Source organism: Cebidichthys violaceus, unplaced genomic scaffold, assembly GCF_023349555.1.
Source record: "Cebidichthys violaceus isolate CVI_PGR_0920_01 unplaced genomic scaffold, fCebVio1.0.p SCAF_26, whole genome shotgun sequence".
NCBI classification, from domain to species: domain Eukaryota; kingdom Metazoa; phylum Chordata; class Actinopteri; order Perciformes; family Stichaeidae; genus Cebidichthys; species Cebidichthys violaceus.
Genome location: NW_027176439.1, coordinates 2,782,454 through 2,807,768, shown reverse-complemented (window position 1 = coordinate 2,807,768; position 25,315 = coordinate 2,782,454). Strand labels below are relative to the sequence as shown.

The window sequence follows — 25,315 nt, the reverse complement described above, 5'->3', positions numbered from 1 at the left end:
GTGTTTTGCCATTTAGCAGTCTGTAGTCTAAGCAGAGTCGTAGGCTACCATCCTTTTTCCTCACTAGGACAATAGAAGAGGCATAGGGGCTACAGCTTTCCCGTATAACCTGGCTGTCTAACAATTGACTTATGTGGGCCCTGACTTCGTCATAGTCAGAGGTGTACCTCTGCCTAATAGGAACACTGTCAAGTATGGGGATGTCATGTGTCACAAGGTTAGTGCAACCAAGGTCCAAGTCAGAAGCTGCAAACACAGTCTCACGTTCAAGTAGCATGGATCTAACCTTTCTCTGGTCTAGCTCAGAAAGTGCAGATAAATCCATAGCCTCAAGTTATTCTCTGACTGGGCTGACCTGAACTTCTTGAGTGGAAAGCGTAGCTGTAACCCCACTTGACTCATGCTCTACAGTAGAGACCCCCTCTGGCAAACTTACAATCTGAGCCTGACTCAAAAGCCCTATGGGGCGGCACGGATGTAGAATGACATCTGTCCCATCTACATTTACCACCGGCACGTACACTGTACCTTTAGTCACCGTGACCATTGCTGGGGAGATCAGCACACACTCAGGGAGGGACCGACCATCGTCAAGAGGCTCAATCAATGCAGCACCTGCGGACTCACTAAAGTGAAAAGAACATGTAGCAGTAACAGGAGTAAGCAGGAGGAACATTTCGTTACCGGCTACAATAAGAAAGAAAGAATGTGTTCAGCCTCAAACTGTTGGTCCCATCATGTCCAACGTGGTCTACATGTGCGGGTTTCAGTGTAAACCCTCCAAGCTGCTTCCTCAACATCTGGAGGACTTTGTCCAGAGCTCTGCAGAGCATGGAGTCTTTGTTATGAGCTTGGGGACCTTGGTGGAGACTCTTCCTGAGGATGTAGCACAACATGTAGCTGCTGCTGTTGCCCAGTTCCCTCAGAAGGTCATCTGGAGGCATTCTGGGAAGAGACGGTCCACTCTGGTCAACAACATCTTGGTGCTGGACAGGTAGCACCAAAACGTCTTCTTAGGACACAAAGACCAGAGTGCTTGTGGCCCAACGGAGGCACCAACAGACTTCAAGGGGCCATCTACCGTGGAGTTCCCATTGTCGGCCTTCCTCTGATGTTTGATTGGGACGACAACCTGTTCAGGATGAGAGCGAGGGGTGTTACCAGAGTGCTGGACATTGGCTCATGGAACAAAGACAACTTCCTGGAGAAGGTGAAGGAGGTGCTTTACGAGCTGTCCTAAGGACAGGACTTGAGTAAATGTACTTGTTACTCTCCACCACTGACAAGTCCTAAAGTATACAAAGATAAATACATATACTCCAACAATGCATGAGCTTTTAATCAGGAAAGACTCTGTTACAAGTATTTAGGTTGTTAACAGAAATAAAAGTCATCCCTCTGTATAAAAATACTCAACAATAATGACAGGTGAAACTGATCAGGACAGACCAATCTAAAAAGGTGGACAAACTCACAAAAACAGGACGTAAAACTAAACATGACACATGACGAGGGAACTTCAAAACTCCATCAACAAGAAACAAGTTGCACAACTCTTTATTCCTCACATGTTTACAGCTACTGAGCCGTCATCAGGGAGGTATGCGCTCCATTCAGGTTTCTTTGTAGACAGTCACTTAATTAGTCACGTGACTTTAAAAAAGAAAATCTAACTTCATTCAGCTGGACTGTTCATAAATGTTGACGTTGAAAGAGTTTCACTGAGGAATTTGTTGATTTGAAAATAAAAAATGTAGATTTAACGTTTTAAGATTAAATATTGTCTTTTGTTATGATCTGGTTGATTAATTGTTTTTAATTATTTGTATTTTTTGTAATTTGTCACATGACTATTTCACAGATGCTTGTAAAGAAACTTAAAACAACTTCAATCAGAACATTGTGAATAAAAACTGTTGGTGATTTAATTACACATCATGAAGCAGCAGCCATCTGATGTACATTTATAAAGATATAGTTGATTCAATAAAATAAGACATTTTAAACTAAAGTTCCTTTATGTTGATCACAAACATTTTAATGTATCATTCATGTTACTGATCAAGTAAAAACTACAAAAATCATCATATACAGAATGAAGAAGCATTGAAAGAATTACAGACTGAATCAAAACCCATTTATATTTTATTATCTATACTGTTAACCTGATATTGTAGTTGTTTATATTTTATGTATTTTAGATTCTTAGACTTTATTTTTATACTCTTTTAACAATTAAAATAGATGTTTCCAACACATATAACAAGGTATCCAAAACTAAAATAACTCAACAGAAAAATATAAAATGTCAAAAAACACAATGTTTATAATCTGAATTAACAGCTTTTATCTTAAAAGTTTTATTTTTAACACATTTTTTGAGATCCTTACATCTTTAATTTTTTAACTTCCAAAAATGAATTTCAAATTAAAACAATGTGTTCAGAAAGGGAAGTTTGGGGTCCCCTGCTGGAGCTGTTGCCCCCGCGACCCAATCCCGGTTAAGCGGTTGAAGATGAAGATGATGAAGATTAAAACAGTGATTTGTGTGTTGAGTAGTTCATGACAGTAGAGACAGTTAAGAAAAATAATTTCAATCATAAAAAGATAATCAATCAGAGTTTTAGGTTTAGTGGAAGTGTTAGATTGTGTTCTGATTAAACACAAGATGCAGATAACCAGTTTAATATAAAAGTCATTTAAAATCATCCTTTAATTGTACCTGTAGGTTTATCACCTGATGATGTAACACAACTTATGTATTGAGTAGATATATATTTTCTGTCATAACTGTTGATTGTATTGATTCTATCAGTGAGATGTTGACACACAGTGAAGTCAGAGTAAAGTCTGAACAAACACTAACATGTCTGAACATCACAGAGAAATATCAGTTTGACACATTTTGATGTCAGCAGTTTTAGCATCACCAGACATTCCAATACTGAAATATGGGAAGAGTTTCTCAGTGAAAGTGTCTCTGTGAGTGTAGATGTGAGTCATGTCTTCAGGGTTGTAGAAGGACATGTCCCCCCTGTCATAGTCCAGCTGGACTCTGATCCTCTGGAGACTCTTCTTCACTCTGACAGTCTGACCAACAACATCAGTGTATTTTCCACTACGATGACATAAACACCAGACTCCATATTCTGGTGAGGGAAATCGCTCTCCCTTCCTGTCAACTGACTCTTTAACCAAACCTACATTCCACTCAGGATGGTCTCCCACCTCCACCTCCCAGCTGTGTTTACCTGAGCTGAAACCCTCAGAGCCCAGAACATTGGCACTATTACTGTTTCTCTCTGGATTGTCAGGAAGCTTCTGGTTTGTGTCTCCTTGTCTCACACTGGTCAGATCATCAGACAGATAGAGACTTTCGGCTGCAGTGTTTGGGTCCAGAATGACAGGACTGAAGTGGACCTTGTCCTTCATCTTCTCCCAGACTCTGAAGGACAGGTTGCCCAGGTGTTTGGCCACATCTATCAGCGCTCCTGAGACCAGCTGTGGATCTGACAGTGAGCTCTGGACTCTGGCTCTGGTCTGAGTGGGTTTATAACTGCTGAGGAATGACACGTTGTGTTTCTGCAGGTCTTCTTCAACAGCAGAGATGCTGTCTGACAGAGAGGAGATCTGCTCCTGAATCATCTTCATCTCTCTGCTGATGGTCTTCCCCTTCTGCTCCTCTTCGTCCCTCAGAGCTGCCAGTCTGGACTCCTCTTCCTCTTTCAGGAACTGGTGGAGCTTGTTGAACTCTGCTCTGATCTGCCTCTCTGTGGACAACAGCTGCTTCTTGGAGTGTTGAATCATTTCATTGTATGTTTCCTCCACTTCTTCATATTCGTCCCTCTTGTCCTGCAGAGACTCTAAGTCAGATCTCAGCTGGTCCTTCAGGTCACTGACTGCTTGTTCTATAGGAACCACCTTGTGACTCTGGTGGAGGGAAAACTCACAGACAGGACACACAACTCTCTCTTCATCCTTACAGAACAGTTTAGTCTCTTCTCCATGTTCACTACACACCACCTCCACCTTCTTCTCTCCTTTTTCTGTCTCAGATGATTCAGTTTTCTGTCTCTCAGCAAACGAGTCAGCCAGTTTCTTCAGTGGAAAGTTTAACCAAGGATGTTCTTTTGAGGATTTTCTTTTACAAATTGGACAGTTTTTGTTTTCAGCTTGTTTCCAGAATTGTTGCAGGCAGCTTGAACAGAAGCTGTGGTTGCAGCTCAGAGACACAGGATCTCTGAAAGTCTCTGAACAGACATGGCAGTTCAGGAAACTTTCAAGAAGAGCTCTTTCAGCCATTTGTCTTGGTATCTAAATTATCTTTCAATAACAAGACTCACCAAGTTACTGTTCCATCTCTTCACTGGTTCAAATACTCCAAACGTGTGTTTTCCAGCATAGATCTCACATCCTGTAATAGCGACTCAGCTCTGTTCAACAATGTCAAAATCTGTTTTCTGGTTTCCACAAACCTGTGTGACAGGTGTAATTATTAGGAGGAAATGCTGTTATGTCATTTAGTCACCAGCAGATGGTGTCATGATGTATTTCTGAGGTAAATATTTTACTGTTGATAAATAAAAAATTCAAAAACAAAAGCATTTGTTGTTTCAAAGTTAAATCCAAAACTAATGTCTCTTTTTTGTTTCACTAAATAAAGAATAGAATTGATCATAAAATGACACAAACAAGGAGAAGATTGTTTTGTTGAGGACTGAACATTTCAACAGGCTCACTGACACTAAACCAGTTTTATTGCATATTTCATTTTTCAGCCGCTGTAACAGGAAACATGTTGTGCTAAAATCTCTTCATGACTGTGTTCATTTCATCCAGGTGGACTAAATAAAGATCACACTCTTAACCTGCACTTAAAGAATCAAAGCTGATGTTTGAATTTGATTTCTTCATCTCATATTCTCTTATTTATCACAAGTCAAATTGGCCAAATGTATGTGCAATGTTTTTTAGTAATTCATTCTTAACCCATGAGACAAAACTCACTAATACGACTATTAATTTTCAACATTGTGTCTCAGTTAATGTACAAATAACAATCATGAAATAGAGTCTAAAGTCTCTCAACCTGAATGTGTTTTACTTCCTGGAACATTTTCTCTCAATCATTCATTCTTTCACTCAAGAATCAAAATATTATATTTTATCATGCATTAGTTGATATTATTTTCATAATATTAAAATGAAGAAATAATCAAGTTTTTGATTTTAAAACAGGAGATACACATTCTGTCAGGTGTTTAGAATTGATCTATTTTACAAAGAAATCAGTCTGATGAAGACAGTACTGTTGAGGAGCTGTAAAGACAAGAAAGACAGAATGTCTTCAGCCTCAAACTGTTGGTCCCATCGTGTCCAACGTGGTCTACATGGACGGGTTTCAGTGTAAACCCTCCAAGCTGCTTCCTCAACATCTGGAGGACTTTGTCCAGAGCTCTGCAGAGCATGGAGTCTTTGTTATGAGCTTGGGGACCTTGGTGGAGACTCTTCCTGAGGATGTAATTTCGTTACCGGCTACATTCTGCCCCAGGTTTTTTTTAAATTGGCGGCCCGATGATTTACTAAGACCAGGGTCTAAAAGGAGCTGGAGTAGAACTACTAAAGTCAAGTATCTGGGAATTTGGCAAATGGTGAGGATTCGCCTGTTTACTGGCTGTCTCACATGTAGACTTTCTTACCACCTCAGAACAGGGGACTGGACAGGAACTGGCACCAGTAAGCTGCCGTAGGCAGTGCAGAGTGAAGCACCGGGTCCACTTCAGGTGGCACTTGTACTCTGACAGGACTGGGGTCCTTTGGTCCAGTCGCCCTTCTGACCGCCACCCACAGGTCACGTTCCCCTGTGTCAGGCCTTGTCGTAGCTGGGTCAGGCCCAGCTACAGGAATAGGGTGACCACCAGGAACAGATACAGGTTTGAGCATAGAACGATGCACGTGACGTACCTCTGTCAGCCTCTGTTGTGGGGCAACAGCATACACTGCACCTCCTTGCTCGGGTGGTCTCACCACCTGGAAAACTTCGGGGGTCCAGACATCCTGGATTTTATTCCTTCCTCTATGGGAGGGGTCCCGAAGGTAGATGGGTTGTCCTGCTTGTAACACTTCCTCCTAGCGCTGTTCTGTAGTCCCCAATTTAGCTGTGCTTAAATGACTGAGGGGGTTTTTATCAGTCCATACCGTACACTTGTGGCCCAGCAAATACTCACGGAACTTGTGTGTCATCGCCCACTTCATGGCCAGGAACTCAAGTTTCATGGAGCTGTAGTTTTTCTCTGCAGGGTGAAGGCTCCGGCTGGCATAGGCAATGAGTCTAATCTTGCCATCCTGCGCTTGGGAAAGTATCGCCCCCAGAACGTCATGACTGACATCCACCTCTAAAACGAAAGGAAGGTTGAAGTTAGCATAAGCTAATAGAGGTGAAGACACCATCTTTGCCATGTGTTTTGCCATTTAGCAGTCTGTAGTCCAAGCAGAGTCGTAGGCTACCATCCTTTTTCCTCACTAGGACAATAGAAGAGGCATAGGGGCTACAGCTTTCCCGTATAACCTGGCTGTCTAACAATTGACTTATGTGGGCCCTGACTTCGTCATAGTCAGAGGTGTACCTCTGCCTAATAGGAACACTGTCAAGTAAGGGGATGTCATGTGTCACAAGGTTAGTGCAACCAAGGTCCAAGTCAGAAGCTGCAAACACAGTCTCACGTTCAAGTAGCATGGATCTAACCTTTCTCTGGTCTAGCTCAGAAAGTGCAGATAAATCCATAGCCTCAAGTTATTCTCTGACTGGGCTGACCTGAACTTCTTGAGTGGAAAGCGTAGCTGTAACCCCACTTGACTCATGCTCTACAGTAGAGACCCCCTCTGGCAAACTTACAATCTGAGCCTGACTCAAAAGCCCTATGGGGCGGCACGGATGTAGAATGACATCTGTCCCATCTACATTTACCACCAGCACATACACTGTACCTTTAGTCACCGTGACCATTGCTGGGGAGATCAGCACACACTCAGGGAGGGACCGACCATCGTCAAGAGGCTCAATCAATGCAGCACCTGCGGACTCACTAAAGTGAAAAGAACATGTAGCAGTAACAGGAGTAAGCAGGAGGAACATTTCGTTACCGGCTACAATAAGAAAGAAAGAATGTCTTCAGCCTCAAACTGTTGGTCCCATCATGTCCAACGTGGTCTACATGGGCGGGTTTCAGTGTAAACCCTCCAAGCTGCTTCCTCAACATCTGGAGGACTTTGTCCAGAGCTCTGCAGAGCATGGAGTCTTTGTTATGAGCTTGGGGACCTTGGTGGAGACTCTTCCTGAGGATGTAGCACAACATGTAGCTGCTGCTGTTGCCCAGTTCCCTCAGAAGGTCATCTGGAGGCATTCTGGGAAGAGACGGTCCACTCTGGTCAACAACACCTTGCTGCTGGAGTTACCAACAGACTTCAAGAGGCCATCTACTGTGGAGTTCCCATCGTGGGCCTTCCTCTGGTGTTTGATCAGGACGACAACCTGTTCAGGACGAGAGCGAGGGGCGTTACCAGAGTGCTGGACATTGGCTCATTGAACAAAGACAACTTCCTGGAGAAGGTGGAGGAGGTGCTTTAGGAGCCGTCCTGCAGGGAGAACGTGCAGGAGCTCTCCAGGCTGCACAGAGACCAGACCATGAAGCCTCTGGACCGAGCCATGTTCTGGATCCAGTTTGTCACGAGACACAAAGGGAGCCGCTCACTTGAAGGCCTACTCCTACGAGACGTCCTGGATCCAGCAGCACTCCATTCATGTGATCACACTGTTGCTGGTGATGACGTCACTGATCTGCATTTTAACAGTGAAACGATTGAGGGGCAAAGTGTTTGGTGGGAGGAACGAAAACCTGGACCGACACAGATACTCATGTTGATCTTCTGTTATGTATTTTATGGAGCAGTCAAGTGTTTCTTCCAGCACCAGCAGAAAAGGAAAGAACAAGAGAAGCAGAGAAGAAAGAATGAAACATGTTGACGTGACGAAGTCTTAGGGGGAAAAGAGGAAACCAACAATACATATTAAGCTAAAAAGGCTTCACTAAAAACTCTAAAACTACATTATATAATCCTAAAAGGTCCCGTCCAACATGAACTAAGTGTAATAGTGGGATTTAAGTAGAGGCCACTGGTAGGGAGGCAAACTACACTGAGGAGAACCCAGGGGTGCTACCTGTAACTCACCTCAGGAGCAACACAGCAACCCTCACAACAGAAATGGTGCAGTCCACTCTCTTATCCCAGTGTTCATACATGCATGCAGAAGGAGTAGGGACCTCACCACGGGTGCTGAGCCTCCAACAATGACACTCTACTTAACCTAAAGAAAAAGAGAACTGACAACAAAAAGAATCAAGACCAATGAAACAAACCCAGTTGGTTGAACAATGTAAATTAATCAAAACAGAGCAAAACAGCAGCAGGTGAACCAACTCATATATGGGGTACTAACATAAGTATCACTCAGACAGCAGGACAATGAAGAGGTTTCTTTAACATGAAAACCATTACGAGCAGCCACAGGAACAGGACAGGGACCATAAAGAGATAAGTTCATGTCAACAGGTGTGTTTTAGATGCTGGCACTGATTAGGAATTGGTTGTGGGAGGAGCCAGCCTGAGGGCTGCTCTCACAACCCTCCACCCTCTTCTTCATTCTCTGGGGAGCATTCCACCACATTCAGGTTCAGTGTTGATCTGTATCTTGTACAAGTGAGTTTTGACGATGACGGTTCAGCAGCACAGAATAAACGTGGGCCTCATAAGAGCTGAAAAGACTCATGTCTGACATATAATTCAATCTGAATAATGTCTCTGAGAGGATTTGACTAAATTGGTGGCTGATGAAGCAACAACAACATCAAGAGCCACAGCAGTGATGGATTTGTGAGCTACTCTGGACAAACAGGACGTCAGACAAACACAATGGAGTTTCTGTGAAGGATCTGTGTGAAAAGAAGAATCTATCAGAAACTGCTGAGAGGTGCTGCTGTTGATCAACCTGTGCAGCAAAGAGTAACATGGACTTTGTCTCCATCTTGTGACGTTTACAGGAAGTAAAATGTGTCCGTGCCATCACATCCTGTACACATGCTGCACATTCAATACTGTTGATGACATTGAGCACATGTGAGCATGTTGTCCCTGAGAAGTGCATTCAGTAGGTGACAGAATGAATGAAATGTAACAGTGAAAGCATTTCTTCAACAATGTATTGTGTGTGTACAACCCTCAGTGCTCCCTCTCTTCAGTGAGGCTGTCTATAACAGACGTGAGCATCAACACACTGTTACAACTTCACATTACAGAGATGATCAACAACCACAATCATTCTGCTTCTTTGACTTTTTAACAAACACAAAGTGTAAAAGTGAGTCATTCCTCGAGGAGATTGTTGTAAATGATTATTTGTTTAAACTTCCTTTCTTAGAGTTGATGATGAAGCAGTGAACTTGTAGGAGGGTAAAGTTGAGCCATTTTTTGAAATGTGATTTTTGACTGTTTCTAATGTTGAGAACACACACACAGTGAGGTACAGACCAGTGAGAGAATCCATACAACTCCATCAACATGAAACAAGTTGCACAACTCTTTATTGCTCACATGTTTACAGCTACTGAGCCGTCATCAGGGAGCTATGAGCTCCACTCAGGTTTCTTTGTAGATAGTCACTTAATTAGTCACGTGACTTTACCAAAGAAAATCTAACTTCATTCAGCTGGACTGTCCATAAATGTTGACGTTGAAAGAGTTTCATTGAGGAATTTGTTGATTTGAAAATATAAAATGTAGATTTAAGGTTTTAATATTAAATATTGTCTTTTGTTATGATCTGGTTGATTAACTGTTTTTCATTATTTGTATTCTTTGTAATTTGTCACATGACTATTTCACAGATGTTTGTAAAGAAACTTAAAATAACTTCAATCAGAAAATTGTGAATAAAAACTGTTGGTGATTTAATTACACATCATGAAGCAGCAGCCATCTGATGTACATTCATAAAGATATAGTTGATTCAATAAAATAAGACATTTTAAACTAAAGTTCCTTTATGTTGATCACAAACATTTTAATTCATCGTTCATGTTACTGATCAAGTAAAAACTACAAAAATCATCAAATACAGAATGAAGAAGTATTGAAAGAATTACAGACTGAATCAAAATTATTCATATCATTATGATCCATACTGTTCACCTGATATATCTATTTGTACATAATGTATGTATTTTGGATTCTTAAACTTTATATTTACACTGTTCCCACTTTGTTTTGTAACTGCTGCTCAATAGAATGAAGAAAGTTTTTATCTTTTAACATAAAACACAATTAAAACAGTTGTTTCCACAGAATAAAACAAATATCTAAAACTAAAATATCTCATCAGACAATAAACAAATATAACAAACAAGATACTTACAACCAGAATAATGAATTGCTTCTATCCTTAACGTTTCTGTACCAATGATGTCACCGTTTCCACATATTCTTGAGGATTCATCTTAGTTTCCCTCTTCAACACATTTTTGCTCAACAACAGATTCTTAAATCTTTAATTTCTTAATTCATGAATTTCACATTAAAAACACTGATTTATTTGTTCATGTTTTTTAGAGTAAGTTGCATGAAAACAAACAAAGATAAAAAAAACATTTTGCATTATTCATTTTGGAAAGTAAAAGTTAAGAAAAAAACATTTTAAAGATAATCAATCAGAGTCAGAATGTGTATATTTTATGTATTTTGTATTCACACCTGATTGTTGTTGTTGTCTCAGACTTTATATTTGAACTCTGTATATTTACACTCTTCCCACTTTGTATTACAAATGCTGCACAGCAATTTCACTCAGAATGAATAAAGTTTGATCTTATCTTGAAATAAAACACATTTAAAACAATTATTTAAACAGAATAACACAAGATGCTGATAACCAGAACACTTAACAGCTTTTATCTTTAACGTTTTTTATACGATGATGTGATAAAGTTAAAACATATTCTTGTGGATTGATTTTTGGTGCATTCTGCTCAACAAGAGATCCTTAAAACTTAATTTCTTAATGTATTTCCAAAAATGAATTTCAGATTAAAACAATGATTTATGTGTTGAGTAGTTAATGACAGTAGAGACAGTTAAGAAAAACAATTTCAATCATCAAAAGATAATCAATCAGAGTCAGAATGTGTTTTGATTCACTGAACCTCTGAGACTCTGAGTGTAAAGTGTAAAACACTGAAATTATAACATCAAACCTGAAATAACTCAACAGAAGATCCAGAAATCTTCTAAACTAAAACTGATGTCTGATGATGATCAAAGTTAAAGAAACACACAACTGGAAACAAAGTGTTTGGTTTAGTGGATTCACTAAATGTTAGATTGTGTTCTGATTAAACACAAGATGCTGAGAACCAGTTTAATATCAAAGTCATTTAAAATCATCCTTTAATTGTACCTGTAGGTTTATCAGCTGATGATGTAACCCAACTTCTGTATTGAGTAGATGTATATTTTCTGTCATAACTGTTGATTGTATTGATTCTATCAGTGAGATGTTGACACACAGTGAAGTCAGAGTAAAGTCTGAACAAACACTAACATGTCTGAACATCACAGAGAAATATCAGTTTGACACATTTTGATATCAGCAGTTTTAGCATCACCAGACTTTCCAATACTGAACCATGGGAAGAGTTTCTCAGTGAAAGTGTCTCTGTAAGTGTAGATGTGAGTCATGTCTTCAGGGTTGTAGAAGGACACGTCCCCCCTGTCATAGTCCAGCTGGACTCTGATCCTCTGGAGACTCTTCTTCACTTCGACAGTCCGACCAGATCCATCAATGTATTTTCCACTATGATTAACTAAACACCAGATTCCATATTCTGGTGAAGCAAATATCTCTCCCTTCTTGTCAACTGACTCTTTAGCCAAACCTACATTCCAGTCAGGATGGTCTCCCACCTCCACCTCCCAGCTGTGTTTCCCTGAGCTGAAGCCCTCAGAGCCCAGAACATTGGCACTATTACTGTTTCTCTCTGGATTGTCAGGAAGCTTCTGGTTTGTGTCTCCATTTCTCACACTGGTCAGATCATCAGACAGATAGAGACAGCGGTTTGCAGTGTTTGGGTCCAGAATGACAGGACTGAAGTGGACCTTGTCCTTCATCTTCTCCCAGACTCTGAAGGACAGGTTGCCCTGGTGTTTGGCCACATCTATCAGCGCTCCTGAGACCAGCTGTGGATCTGACAGTGAGCTCTGGACTCTGGCTCTGGTCTGAGTGGGTTTATAACTGCTGAGGAATGACACGTTGTGTTTCTGCAGGTCTTCTTCAACAGCAGAGATGCTGTCTGACAGAGAGGAGATCTGCTCCTGAATCATCTTCATCTCTCTGCTGATGGTCTTCCCCTTCTGCTCCTCTTCCTCCCTCAGAGCTGCTAGTCTGGACTCCTCTTCCTCTTTCAGGAACTGGTGGAGCTTGTTGAACTCTGCTCTGATCTGCCTCTCTGTGGACAACAGCTGCTTCTTGGAGTGTTCAATCATTTCATTGTATGTTTCCTCCACTTGTTTGTGTTTGTCCCTCTTGTCCTGCAGAGACTCTAAGTCAGATCTCAGCTGGTCCTTCAGGTCTCTGACTGCTTGTTCTATAGGAACCACCTTGTGACTCTGGTGGAGAGAAAACTCACAGACAGAACACACAACTCTCTCTTCATCCTTACAGAACAGTTTAGGCTCTTCTCCATGTTTACTACACACCACCTCCACCTTCTTCTCTCCTTTTTCTGTCTCAGATGATCCAGTTTTCTGTCTCTCAGTAAACGAGTCAGCCAGTTCCTTCAGTGGAAAGTTCACCCCAGGAATGTCGTTTGAGGATTTTCTTTTACAAATTGGACAGTTTTTGTTTTCAGCTTGTTTCCAGAATTGTTGCAGGCAGCTTGAACAGAAGCTGTGGTTGCAACTCAGAGACACAGGATCTCTGAACGTCTCTGAACAGACATGGCAGTTCAGACCTTCAAAAAAAGATCTTTCAGCCATTTGTCTTGGTATCTAAATTATCTTTCAATAACAAGACTCACCAAGTTACTGTTCCGTCTCTTCACTGGTTCAAATACTCCAAACGTGTGTTTTCCAGCAGAGATCTCACATCTTGTAATGGAGACTCAGCTCTGTTCAACAATGTTAAAATCTGTTTTCAGTTTCAGTTTTCTCTGTCACAGTTTGTTATTAGGAGGAAATGCTGTTATGTCCTTTAGTCACCAGCAGATGGTGTCATGATGTATTTCTGAGGTAAATATTTTCCTCTTGAGAAAGAGAAAATTCAAAATCCTTACATAAGCATTTGTTGTTTCAAAGTTAAATCCACAACTAATGTCTCCTTTTAGTTTCACTAAATAAAGAATAGAACTGATCATAAAATGACACAAACAAGGAGAAGATTGTTGTGTTGAGGACGGAACATTTCAACAGGCTCACTGACACTAAACCAGTTTTACTGCATATTTCATTTTTCAGCCACTGTAACACGAAACATGTTGTTCTAATAAACAAGTTACACAATTCTTAATACCTCACTTTTTTACAAAGACTCCATAAAAAAATACATCCAAATTTATTTGTTGATCATATTTTTTATCATTCGTTACTTTTTATATTCAGATTAAAGTTATAAAATAAAATATAAAATTATAATATTTGCCTCTGAATTGTAGTAAAGTATAGAAATATAAAAGTCAAAAATATAAAGTCAAAATTGTACTAAAGGACAGTACTTGAGTAAAGGTACTTGTTACTCTCCACCACTGACAAGTCCTAAAGTATACAAAGATAAATACATATACTCCAACAATGCATGAGCTTTTAATCAGGAAAAACTCTGTTACAAGTATTTAGGTTGTTAACAGAAATAAAAGTCATCCCTCTGTATAAAAATACTCAACAATAATGACAGGTGAAACTGATCAGGACAGGCCAATCTAAAAAGATGGACAAACTCACAAAAACAGGAAGTAAAACTAAACATGACACATGACGAGTGAACTTCAAAATAAAAAACGGAAATAGACTATCAAAATAAAACCCTGATAGACCATAAAGACCATAATAGTTAGAAAACTCTACTTCAAAAGTATCACAATTCAGAGTAGTCGTTCAGAATGACCACTTCCAGAATGTCAGACTATTGTAAATTATTCTTTATTTCATTTCATGTTCAGAAATGTATCTACAATCCCACTCGTGAGTACAGCTGTCAAATGAATGTAGAGTCAAACGTGGTGAAATGTGCATGGAGTAGAAGTATAAAGTATCATGTCATGAAAATACTCAAGTAAAGTAAAAGTACCTCAGAAGTGTACTAATAGTATCCAGCCATAGGAACATGGTAACACTGGTTGGTTGCTGGGTCTCTGTGTTCTGTGGAAATATTAGATGGAGGACAGAACTGCAGCTCATAATCTGATTCAGAATAAGTGTCTCTAGAAAATGGACGACAGCTGATGTTTATTGTGAAGTCCCTTATCATTTCAGTGAACAAATATAAGACACAAACCCAAATAAGTTACAAGGCTTTATTAAATATTTCACTGCACATCATTTAAATACTTGTTAGCACGCAGATTTCCAAATAAATACATACATGTATATTAAAAAGGTGCATAAATAGATATAAATACATTAATAGATGAAAGCATTAACAGTGTGTCATGTCATTCAGCACAATAAATACACAGGGTGTTCACCAGAGAAGCACAATGATGCCATCTTCTGGTGAAACTTGACTTAAGTCAATACATGAAGCATTTCACTTTCTGTACTTGGTACATACAGTAAATAGAAGCACTGGAATACTCGCAACTTTTTACCAGACAACCGTATTTAGTGTCTTTGTTGCTTTTCTGAATCAAAATAGCTGAAGTGCAGTATATCTTTACGCTCTGTTCAATACCCCCAAAATAATGTCTTCTTCAGAGGGTCAAACTTGACCCCCAGATGTAGATCCACATTCCACTTTGGGCGTCTTTGGCAGGTTTTTTAACTCTGACGTTCGACCTCCTCTCGGATGCTGAAGATTCGGGAGCGCGTGGCGGCCTCCAGGCACATTGCCAGCGGCTTGTTGTCCTGCTGCGCCGTGCTGATGTACCAGTTCTGGTAGGCGACGGACATGAGGGTGCTGATGTTCACCCCGGTGTCCTGTCTGTAGAAGAGAAATCTCACCATGTCGCTGTCCATGCTGATGCTCGTGCCCAATCCGCTCAACAGACTCTTGTTCTCCACCGCCTGAGGGTGAGAAAAGGTGAAGGTCAGGGTCTGCGTAAAGGGTCACTGCATCACCCTTTCATAGCACTACAAAGTGTGTGGTGAGAATCGTGTGACGAGTCACGAGCTTTACCTCCAGATGCAGAGTTGGCTCGGCACCGTCTTTGCGGCAACTCAGGTAGAGATTTGTGCCCTTGATGCCCAGAGCCACCGTCCTGCCCTCGACGCTGGGTGCAGGGTGCAAGTATGTCGACATGTTCAGGAGAACTGAGGAGAGGAGAGAGCATAGAGGTTCATTGTTGTTGAAAACTGAAAGACCATCTGTCATGGTGCTACTTTAAGTGCAGTTTACTACAGTCACATTAGCATTTGTACAACAGGTAAATGGCAAGACATCAAACTGCTTTGACTTGGATGCAGTTATGATATATACAGTATATATTATATGTATATATTAGTATATATTTAAAAAGCATCCAAAACCATCAGTTACACCAGTGGTGCTGCTACTTTATACTTCTATTCCACTACATTTAAAAGGGAAACATTGTACTTTATACTCTTATGTTATCTCATGTCGGTTGGTTTCATTGTTTAATCTATTGTTCTGTTTTATCAGTTACTTATTTTGTCTTGATGGACCTCACTGTTGAGTTTTCTGTTGTTATATTGCTTTGCTTTGTCTGCACATTGTAAACTCTGTTTTTTTTATTATTATTATTATTATTATTATTATTATTATTATTATTATTATTAATACCCTACCTTCATTTGACAGCTATATTAACTATTACTTAGTGATTCAGATTTTACATTAAAAACACTTTAGCTTGTGACTGAGTCAAGGTTTACAGTAAATTTAGATATTAGTAGCTCAAATAAAATGTCACCTTTTAACAGCTTCAGTTTGAATATCAAGCCAACAGAGATGAACTATAAGAAACCTGTCATCCCTGAATTTAAATATCTACCATTGACTTTTTTTATGAATGATTTTCGAACCGTCTGATCTAACTGTCACATGTAATCACCTTTTTTGGGCTCAGCGCCTCCCTGCAGCATCACTGCGTGGAGCTCCATGCTGTTTTGGACCTGAACTAAGCTCCTCTTCTCTCCGTCGTACATGCTGCACTGCTCCTCGCCCGTCCAGCTGATCTGAAGTTGTGGAGCTGATCCACGCTCAAACACAATTTCCTCTGATGGAAAAAGAGGCGCACCTGATTAGTGATGTTGCGATTGTGAAATCTGAGCCCCTCTCTGGGTAATTTACCGCAGATTATCGACAACTTCATTGCAGATACACAGATCATAGAGGTGATTTCTGATTTAGTGTAGATTAAGTGAAACAAAACTACTAAGACAGTAAAGCAGACGTCAGTCAAACAAACAATAAATGAAGGAAAGTGTGGATGGATCTGTGATAAACAAGTAAGTGAAGGCCAACAAGATCATGTAAACTGTTGATGTAGAGGACTTATGGCAGCATTTCTGTTTTTCCATAATATACAGATTTATTTATCCTTTCAGGTACTTGTAAGTGTTGGTAACAGAGTTTAAATTCTGTGCTTACAGAGAAACCAGCACAGAAAGTCCCTTTTTTTACTGTGAAATTGTTGAAATAAAGTCTCCTCCGTGTGATTACCTTCCACGATGCTCTCCAGCATGATGTTGAGCAGGTCCTCGTCTCTGAATTCGGTGCTCATCAGGGATTCTGAGCTGCTGCCCTTAAACCTCTCCATGGCGACGATGAGGTTGACCACGTGCCTCATTGTCTGCGGGTGATGGGAAATCTCAAAGTCCAGTCCTTTGGGCATCTTGGGGCTCCACATCTTGCTCACGTTGCATTTCATCTCGGATTCCATCTTTGTTTTTCTGAAGCAAGGAAAATCTGCAGGAAGATGAATTTACAGTGTCACTTAATGACAAAACATTTAGGGAAATACAGCAGCATTTTCAGTTAAACTTCTACATTTTTGTTATTTATTCTCCCATTTTCTTTCTAAATGTTGTATTCAATACCCTTAAATAAAATTGTTTGCTGTTTTACTCTCAGTTCTAAAAGCTACTGTACATCTAGATGCAGTTCAAAGATTTTCATCTGACAGAAACATAATAAATCTTGTAGTTTCTAGTTTATTAATGGCACAATAGGCAGCAGATTATGTTAAATAAACCACTCTTATCCTATCAAAGTCAGAGAAGCAAGAAGAGTCAATTTACCTGTGTCAGTAGAAGTTGTTTTAGTGTGTCTGGTTAAGATCCCAGCAGTCGTCCTGGTGTCAGTGTTGTTCTGCCTGCCTGTACCGACCTGCAGGGTTTTTATACACTCACCAGAGCTGTCGAGGGAATTTTCCCTCTCACACAGGAAGTGGGATGGTCTTGTCTGCTACGCTCACCCTGATCTTGCTGTGATGAAATACTGTACTTACACACAGCTCAGGTGTACTGTGGGATTGTGACACATGTATGTTGGAATCAAGAAAAAAACGTAGCAATAGATATGAGATACATTGTTCCTAAAATACAGATATTGTCATCATTAGATAGTTGTTTTGGTAATAGTCAGTGTAGAAGAGTTAAAGAGTATTCTCTTTGAGGTGGAGGGTTAGATGAGATGATTGAATCCACTCTTAAATCTGAATGGTAACAAGTTATATATTAAGCTAATGCTAAAACCAGTAGAGGCTTAGCTTAGCTTAGCACAAAGACTGGAAAAGGGGGAAACAGCTAGCATGGCGCCATCCTGAAGATAATGTCGGCATTGTACATTTCGGCAACCCAAAAGTACTTTGTTAGGTTTTGTGAAAGATCATGATGTTGACTCTTGGTGACATACAAGATGCGAACAACGGCCTCCTGGGTTTAACTTCCATGGTTGTCTGAGCCATTCATCCACCACATCCTTCTCTCTGGATGGATTTATGTGGACTTTGATTAGAAACGTATATTTTAAATATGTCAAAAACAATCTTAATCCTGGGGAAAATACGTAATTGTCAATGCATTTTCATTGTATGGGAATGTAATTTTTAAGAGACCAGGCTTAAAGAAATCCACCTCTGAAGCTCACTAATTAACACGCTGTATCTCGTTTGTTTAAAAACAGCAATTTGCCTTTTTATTCGAGGAGTTGGGCCTAATTATGGCCCTTGTAAAACAGCAAATCGATGTTTTTACCCTTCAGTTTTTGTAAACATTAAACAAATGAGATATAATGAGTTAATTAATGAGCTTAGAGTTGCTGGTAGGTGGATTTTAGTACCTTTCGGACAGATCCTGGCTCTTTGTGCTGGCTCTTTGTGCTAAGCTAACTGCTAGCTGCAGCCGTCTATGCATCTGAGAGTTATAAATCTTCTATTAAAAGTATTTCCAAAAAAAGTGCTGCCCTTTAGAGTAAATAGAGTTTACTTTCATATACTACTAGTTGAAGAGTCTACCAACCAGAATAAATTAAACATCAGATTCATATTAAAAAACGTTTTCAAGCAAGAACATCTGGCTGTATAATGTTAAAAGTTGATGAAAAATCAATAAACATTTATGTCTGGTGTAAGCCACCACTGTACTGACCCTGTATTTAAACTGTAATGAGTAAAATAATAATAATAATAATAATAATAATAATAATAATAATAAGAAGAAGAAGAAGAAGAAGAAGAAGAAGAAATATTGCAATGATTGAAGATACATTTTCATTAGTCAGAACTGGGTAAAAGTTGTTTTATTTTGGAGAAATACTAAAAAAGTACACATAGCCTTCTGTCACAGTTTGCATATGAAATGCAACACCTTCTGATCTAATATGACCTAATTTCACGTCTTTGAGCAGGTCCTTTGGGGTTTTGCGGTTCTTTTGATGTAAATAAAAATTCCACCAGCAGTAGATTTGCTCATTGTTTAGAGTTGCATAACAGCGGCTGAATCTCATATTTCTTCACTTCCCTGTTGAGCTGTGGTACAGTAGTGCGTCATCTAGTCTGAATTCAACTTAATGGAATTCAGGTCTGGAGGGGCCAGGGCTGCGATTAAATGATATTTATATTATAAACTCTGAAGCCCAGTTATTAAACAGTAAACTAAGTCTATATCTGCAAAATATATTTCTTTTATGCTTAAAAGTGTGTCAGAAAGTGATTAGGCTTCTCATTTGTACTGAGCATATTCAGCTATCCTAAATTGTGTGTTTTATATGATTATTGCAGATTTATTTACATGCAATATACAAAAAATATTTCAAAATCCACACAGAAACAATACTGCTTTCCAGGGAATCCGGAGTGCAAATATTCAAAATAAATATTTACAGGACAAGAAGAGTCTACTGCCATGCTGACAGGCTGCTGTGCTTTAAGTTAAATGCTAACACTAACCCAGTCTATGCACTAGCATAGCAACGTGCTCACAATGCCAATGCTAACATCCTGATGTTTAACAGGTACAGTGTTTACCATGTTTACCATGTTGTAGTTCAGTGTTGTAGCATGCACATATTTGCTGATTAGCACCGAGCACAAAGTACAGCCGAGGCTGTTGGGAATGTCATTAGTATTGTAAATATTTGAACAACTTCTGCACTTTAACACATATTTTACTGCGGGTACTACTACTACTACTGCTACTACTACTACTATGACTACTACTACTGCTACTATGACTACTACTGCTATTACTACTACTGCTACTACTACTACTATGACTACTACTACTGCTACTACGACTACTACTGCTACTACGACTACTACTGCTACTACTACGACTACGACTACGACTGCTACTACTACTACTACTACTACTACTACTACTACTACTACTGCTGCTACTACTACTGCTACTGTGACTACTACTGCTGCTACGACTACTACTGCTACTACGACTACTACTGCTACTACTACTACTACTAAGACTACGACTACGATTGCTACTACTACTACTACTACTACTAGTGCTACTACTACTGCTACTGCGACTACTACTGCTGCTACTACTACTAATACTACAACTTCGTATGTGGTCGGCGTAAAACTTTAACCAGGAAGTATAAAGACCGTTAAAAGTTACAAAAAAACACTGCTATGTGAAAAGAGAGTGCAACACCACTTCCGTAGTTATTTCAATCTAAATGACAATCTTTTCCTAAACCTAGCTAAGTTGTTGTTTTGTTGCTTAAACCTAAACCTAGTTGTTTCCTGTGAAGACGGAAATTTATTTTGAAAAGACTGTGTGCATGTATGGAGACTTGTTGCTGGACTGTTCAGGGGAAAACTTTTTGTAAGACAGCAAATGAACCTTTGTATGAGGATATGTTGATGTACAACGTGATGTGTATTGTGTTGAGAGGGGACCGCTGTTAACTGATACACCACCCAGCGGCATGCTGGGTACAGCTCGGCTGCTTTGAGCGAAAAAATCAGAAGTGTCTAATCAAGTAGTTGAAAGATTTGTCTGGAGCAGAAGTGCGTGTGAGTGTGTGTGTGTGTGTGTGTGTGTGTGTGTGTGTGTGGTGTGTTTAATAGTTTGGGTGTGTTGTAATCGCAGTGACATGTTGTTGCTCTTCCTCTGTGTGAATCACTCTCCTTTAACCGCTGCTGACTAATGTTTTGGAAATCAGGAAAAATTGAGTCTCTGTCAGTGCTGGAGCAGCACTTTCACATCCCATTAACATCTATCCTTTTTATTTAACTGAGGGAATTGAGCAAAAGAAGAAATGGCATAATGGAGTTACTGAAATTTAAAAAATATATGAAGTTATGTTATCTTTGCTGTGGTCAAAAGTCAGAATCCACCTCAACAAATATGCACAATGTAACAGCTTTAAAAGCTAAAACTGTCTGCATTATAACAATATATAACATGTTTAAGAACATCTTGCACTTGAGAAAAACTATAAATTACAAATCAAAATTTGGCCAAAGTGACAATTAAAGAGGAAAATGATCATTTAGTCAGCTGCTCATTTAATTCAACACAGAGGTCCTCTTAACAAAAATCCCACAATAAGACATGAAACATTAAAAATAAAATGAAATGTATCATCTATGAAACAGAACGATCGATGTAAAAAGATAAAATAACAGTTTCAGTCAATGTTGGGACAACTTTGAACTGTCTTATTGTACAGTTTTCACTCAAACAAGTGGCCTTGAATACACTAAAGTTTGATTGTAATACCATCGAAGTGACGCTTCATTGAGTCATTTCTTAATATTTATGAATAATAAGAGACATCCCAAAAAATAACTCCACCAATTCTGTCATCATGTAAACTACACAGTGAAAGGCACGTAAACCTTTTCAAGCCAAAAATGTGAAGTCACTTTAAACGATACATTTCCTGTAACTCCTCCTTAATTTCTGCTCGGTTTAAGACGCTAAGAGTCTCATGGCCGATGGGGGGGGGGGGGGGGGGGGGTTATTATAACAAGTTGTAGTCTGTTGTGATTAAATTACCTTAGACATGTGTTTACTTGATCTTATACTTCCTGTGTGCATATTATATTGGTATTCAAATGATACATGTTTTAAAAGAACATAGACATAGTTCTGAAGCGGGTTGTCGTACCGATATTAGTCAGATGTTCACTGTTTATATACACTTTACTGACTCTGTAACGTTGTCTTTAATTGCTCTTGTATAGTTTTACTTTCTTTTTAATTCTACACACCTCTCTTTGTATTTACCTGCACTTATTTATGTCCTTCTTGGGTTAATTAAAGGCTTATCCTATCTTATCTAATAACATAATATAATAAGGCCGTTCTGATTTCTTACATTTATGTACATCTTCTAGTAAAATGTAAAATGCAGGAGTATTTTTTTACCCTGAGGTATTGCGACTTTAAGTGATGTAAAAGATTTCAACATCTCATCTGTGTCTATACGTGAATGCGAGTTAATTTCATACAATGAGGGCAAACGTGACGAGAGATCACATCCAATGAATTCACTCCCCTCTGTTTTCTAACAGCTGCTTTCTGCATTGTGTCCTCCCGATAGTTTCATAAGCCGGAAGAAGTTTCATCAGATCCGGTGTAATTAAATACTTTGTTATATCCCGCCTGTATTCTTCCTCTGACGTATCACTTGGTCGTGACTCGGTCGCATCCTGCAGAACTAGTTTGACGGGCAAAATTCCCAGTGTTGTAAGAGGACAGTGGGGAGCAGCTGAATCAATTCAAGCCACTTTCCAAAAACTGCTGAGATCTCACTTCCTCGTCCACGTGTGCGTCTCACAAACCCCGAGCAGACGTTTCATCACCGTGTCATTAACGCTGCTGTATGTGTCACATAAAAGCACTAATTACTGCTTCAAAGAAGTACACACACCTACAAGGAAAGGGGAAGTCAAAGTGATTTCCTTGACAAGTTTAGCAGGAGGAACCGTTATTTATCTCAATATTTCAACACCAAAACTTATGGCGGCCAACAAAGGCAAGTAAAAGGTAATAAGATGGGTCAAACATGCATAATACATTAAGTTAAATTAAAATGGAGAGTTTAAAAAAAAAACGCCATTGTCAGCCTAAAGGGGAATAAAGAAAACAAAATCAAAATGAAAACGATCACAAAGGTCCATAGAGAAATATATCTCAGGTTTATTAATAACTTTCTTCATCTTCAAAACTCATTAAGACAAAAATTATAAAACAGTATTTACACCTCGTTTCTCTGATTGTTTTAAGTTACAGCATGCCAGAGAGAATGAAGGACAATCACTTTATCCCCCCCCCCCCCAAAAAACCCCGCTCCATTTGCTCTGATCCCAAATTAACTTCATGACAAATTAAATAAAAAAAGATTACCGACAGTGTTCGAGGTTAAAAAGAAAAAAACATTCACACACAAACACACATATTGAACCCAAACCCAGTACAGTTTAAAACAAGTGAGGGTCAAAAACAAAACATTTTATCAACAATCTCAGCCATAAAAATCCACAAAACGAAGAAAAACAGTCCTTTGAAATGGGAGTGTGTTTGTGTGTGTTTGTCAAAAAATTGTTCAGGAATGAACACAAAAATAATAATAATAATCCAGTACAGTCATTAAAAGACAGTGAAGGCAACAGAACGGTGAGTCAGAGAGCTCCTTAAACGTCTGACAGCTAAATATAAGAAGAGAAAGACATAAAGATAAAGGCAATGTCATGTTAAGGAGTCAGCGTAGATGATGACGATTATGAAATCCTGGTCAGTAACAGTATTGCGACAAAAGCTACTGAGGCGGAAACTTTGGCAAATTTGTGGCTTTTTTTTGGGAAAATACTGCTTTCCTTGCTAAAGTGCTTTTATTTTGAAATTGCAGAAGAGTCCGGGCTGTTTCAACTTCCTTCAATCACCCTTCGGAAATTACGGAGAACAATCGATGTGGAGTTGTTGTTCAAAAGATAAAAAGCAGAAACATTTCTCCCACACTGATTGAGTTAAACTTCAGTACCTTTCAAAATAAAATGATCAGCTTTTTACTCAGTAGGGTTTCCTCAAAAGATTTAACATGCTGGTGTTTTCTAACATAAATGGGTCTTTACTACTGAACTGGACAGCAAAATCTTTAAGATAAAAAAGTATTTAAAGAACAATAAATGCCACTATGTGACCTCGTACACTTCTCAATGGTGGAGTTGTGAATCTGAGAGGAAAACCCTGTTATCCAGCAGCAGATTGTATCTTCATAAGGGTTGTCCATGAGCTCACAGACAGTCTGCCCGACATGATGCAACACTTCCCTCGAGGAGAAACCAATCTTTAAATCCAATATTTCCACCGCACCGCAGAGGCCACAGCTTTCCCATCGCAAACATTTCATCACCGTGAACATGTACGAGATCACAGTTAAACGTTTTAAGATCTGGATAACAGATTAAAACAAGCTTTCCCCCTCAGGTGTGTGACTTTGAGTGCTATCAAAGTCTCATGGGAGCTGTAGTTTTTGAATGCTAACAGTCCAGTACAGTAGATTTATTCATTTATCTTTAGGACATTTGCATATGCACATTAAAACGCAAGAAGAAATGTTGCTGCTTTTCAAAATAAAAGAAACCCCTCTATAAGAAAATAATCCATCTTTTTAGTGATTTATATTTATGGAGGTAAACGAGCCTCCTGACCTCAGCTTCAGTGACTAAACTAACAGACAAAGAGTCATCGGCTGTAAAAAAAAAAAAAAAACCCAAAAAACAGTGAGCAAGACTGTGAAGAATTTAGTTAAAATTTGTCATTTGTTTTGTTTTTATTCGGTCATAAAACGACCTAAACATAACACACTTTGTCCAAATATTTACCAAAAAACCCAGAAACTTTAGAATTCCCAGGAGAACTGCGTAACTCTTATGAATACCACAATCACCAGTGCATAAAGAGGAACATTTAAGTTCTTTATTCTTAAACATATTTTGAGCCGATTTCCGTCATTTGCTAACTTTCACCGTATCCTAGGCTCCGCCCACTGAGGTTTAACTCAACCATTGAAGTTACTGTAAATCCAGTCTGCTGTGATTTTAGTGTGTTGATCTCCACATTGAAATATTACTTAGTGTAATTGTGAAAACAAATTGGACATAAACTGACTAAACTAACTAACCGCCATGTTAACTGGCAAAGCATCGGCTCAATTTACTGTAAATTGTAGATAAACAGCTCAGACCCTCAAAACAATGAATTACTCTTTAGATTATCGCCGCTCGTGTCTTTGGCAGAAAGTCGTCTCACAGTCAAAACACATAAAGGGACAGAAATAAGTCAGCTATCTATCGGCCACAGAATCACAACGTAAATGGGTTTTAAAAATATATGTTCATGTGCTGCAGCAGCTGATTAGCCTGAAAATGACCGACTCAAAAGTGTGTTTAACAAAACACAAAAAGAAACCTTGTGACATTTGAGCTTTTCCAAGTATGAAAACCTCAAAATACCAAGAATTTGAAAAACCAAAAATGAAATCATCCTTTTTTGTCTCGAGCTTTTTGTTTCAGATCCACGCTGAAAGTGGAAATAAAAGTGCAATTCCTCTTTTACG

General features: G+C 39.2%; 3 protein-coding genes and 1 pseudogene across 3 annotated transcripts; 1 reads left to right on the top strand and 3 right to left on the bottom strand.

Moving 5' to 3' along the window:
• The first annotated feature begins 737 nt into the window (after positions 1-737).
• LOC137879780 (UDP-glucuronosyltransferase 2B15-like) lies at positions 738-7,922 on the top strand (annotated as a pseudogene).
• Positions 2,700-4,302, bottom strand: LOC137879995 (nuclear factor 7, brain-like). Its single transcript, XM_068721047.1, has one exon. It carries the CDS (start codon positions 4,300-4,302, stop codon positions 2,878-2,880), a length of 1,425 nt encoding a protein of 474 aa, XP_068577148.1. The 3' UTR covers positions 2,700-2,877.
• A 2,130-nt stretch (positions 7,923-10,052) lies between the features above and the next one.
• On the bottom strand, positions 10,053-13,207 carry LOC137879996 (nuclear factor 7, brain-like). The gene has a single exon (XM_068721048.1). It carries the CDS (start codon positions 13,081-13,083, stop codon positions 11,662-11,664), a length of 1,422 nt encoding a protein of 473 aa, XP_068577149.1. The 5' UTR covers positions 13,084-13,207; the 3' UTR covers positions 10,053-11,661.
• Positions 13,208-14,601: 1,394 nt separating this feature from the next.
• LOC137879864 (interleukin-1 beta-like) lies at positions 14,602-17,574 on the bottom strand. Its single transcript, XM_068720798.1, has 5 exons — positions 17,524-17,574; positions 16,946-17,191; positions 16,335-16,499; positions 15,437-15,570; positions 14,602-15,324 (listed from the first exon to the last, which is right to left on the bottom strand). The coding sequence occupies exons 2-5, from the start codon at positions 17,163-17,165 to the stop codon at positions 15,079-15,081; spliced, it is 765 nt and encodes a 254-aa protein (XP_068576899.1). The 5' UTR covers positions 17,166-17,191; positions 17,524-17,574; the 3' UTR covers positions 14,602-15,078.
• Between the last annotated feature and the right edge of the window lie 7,741 nt (positions 17,575-25,315).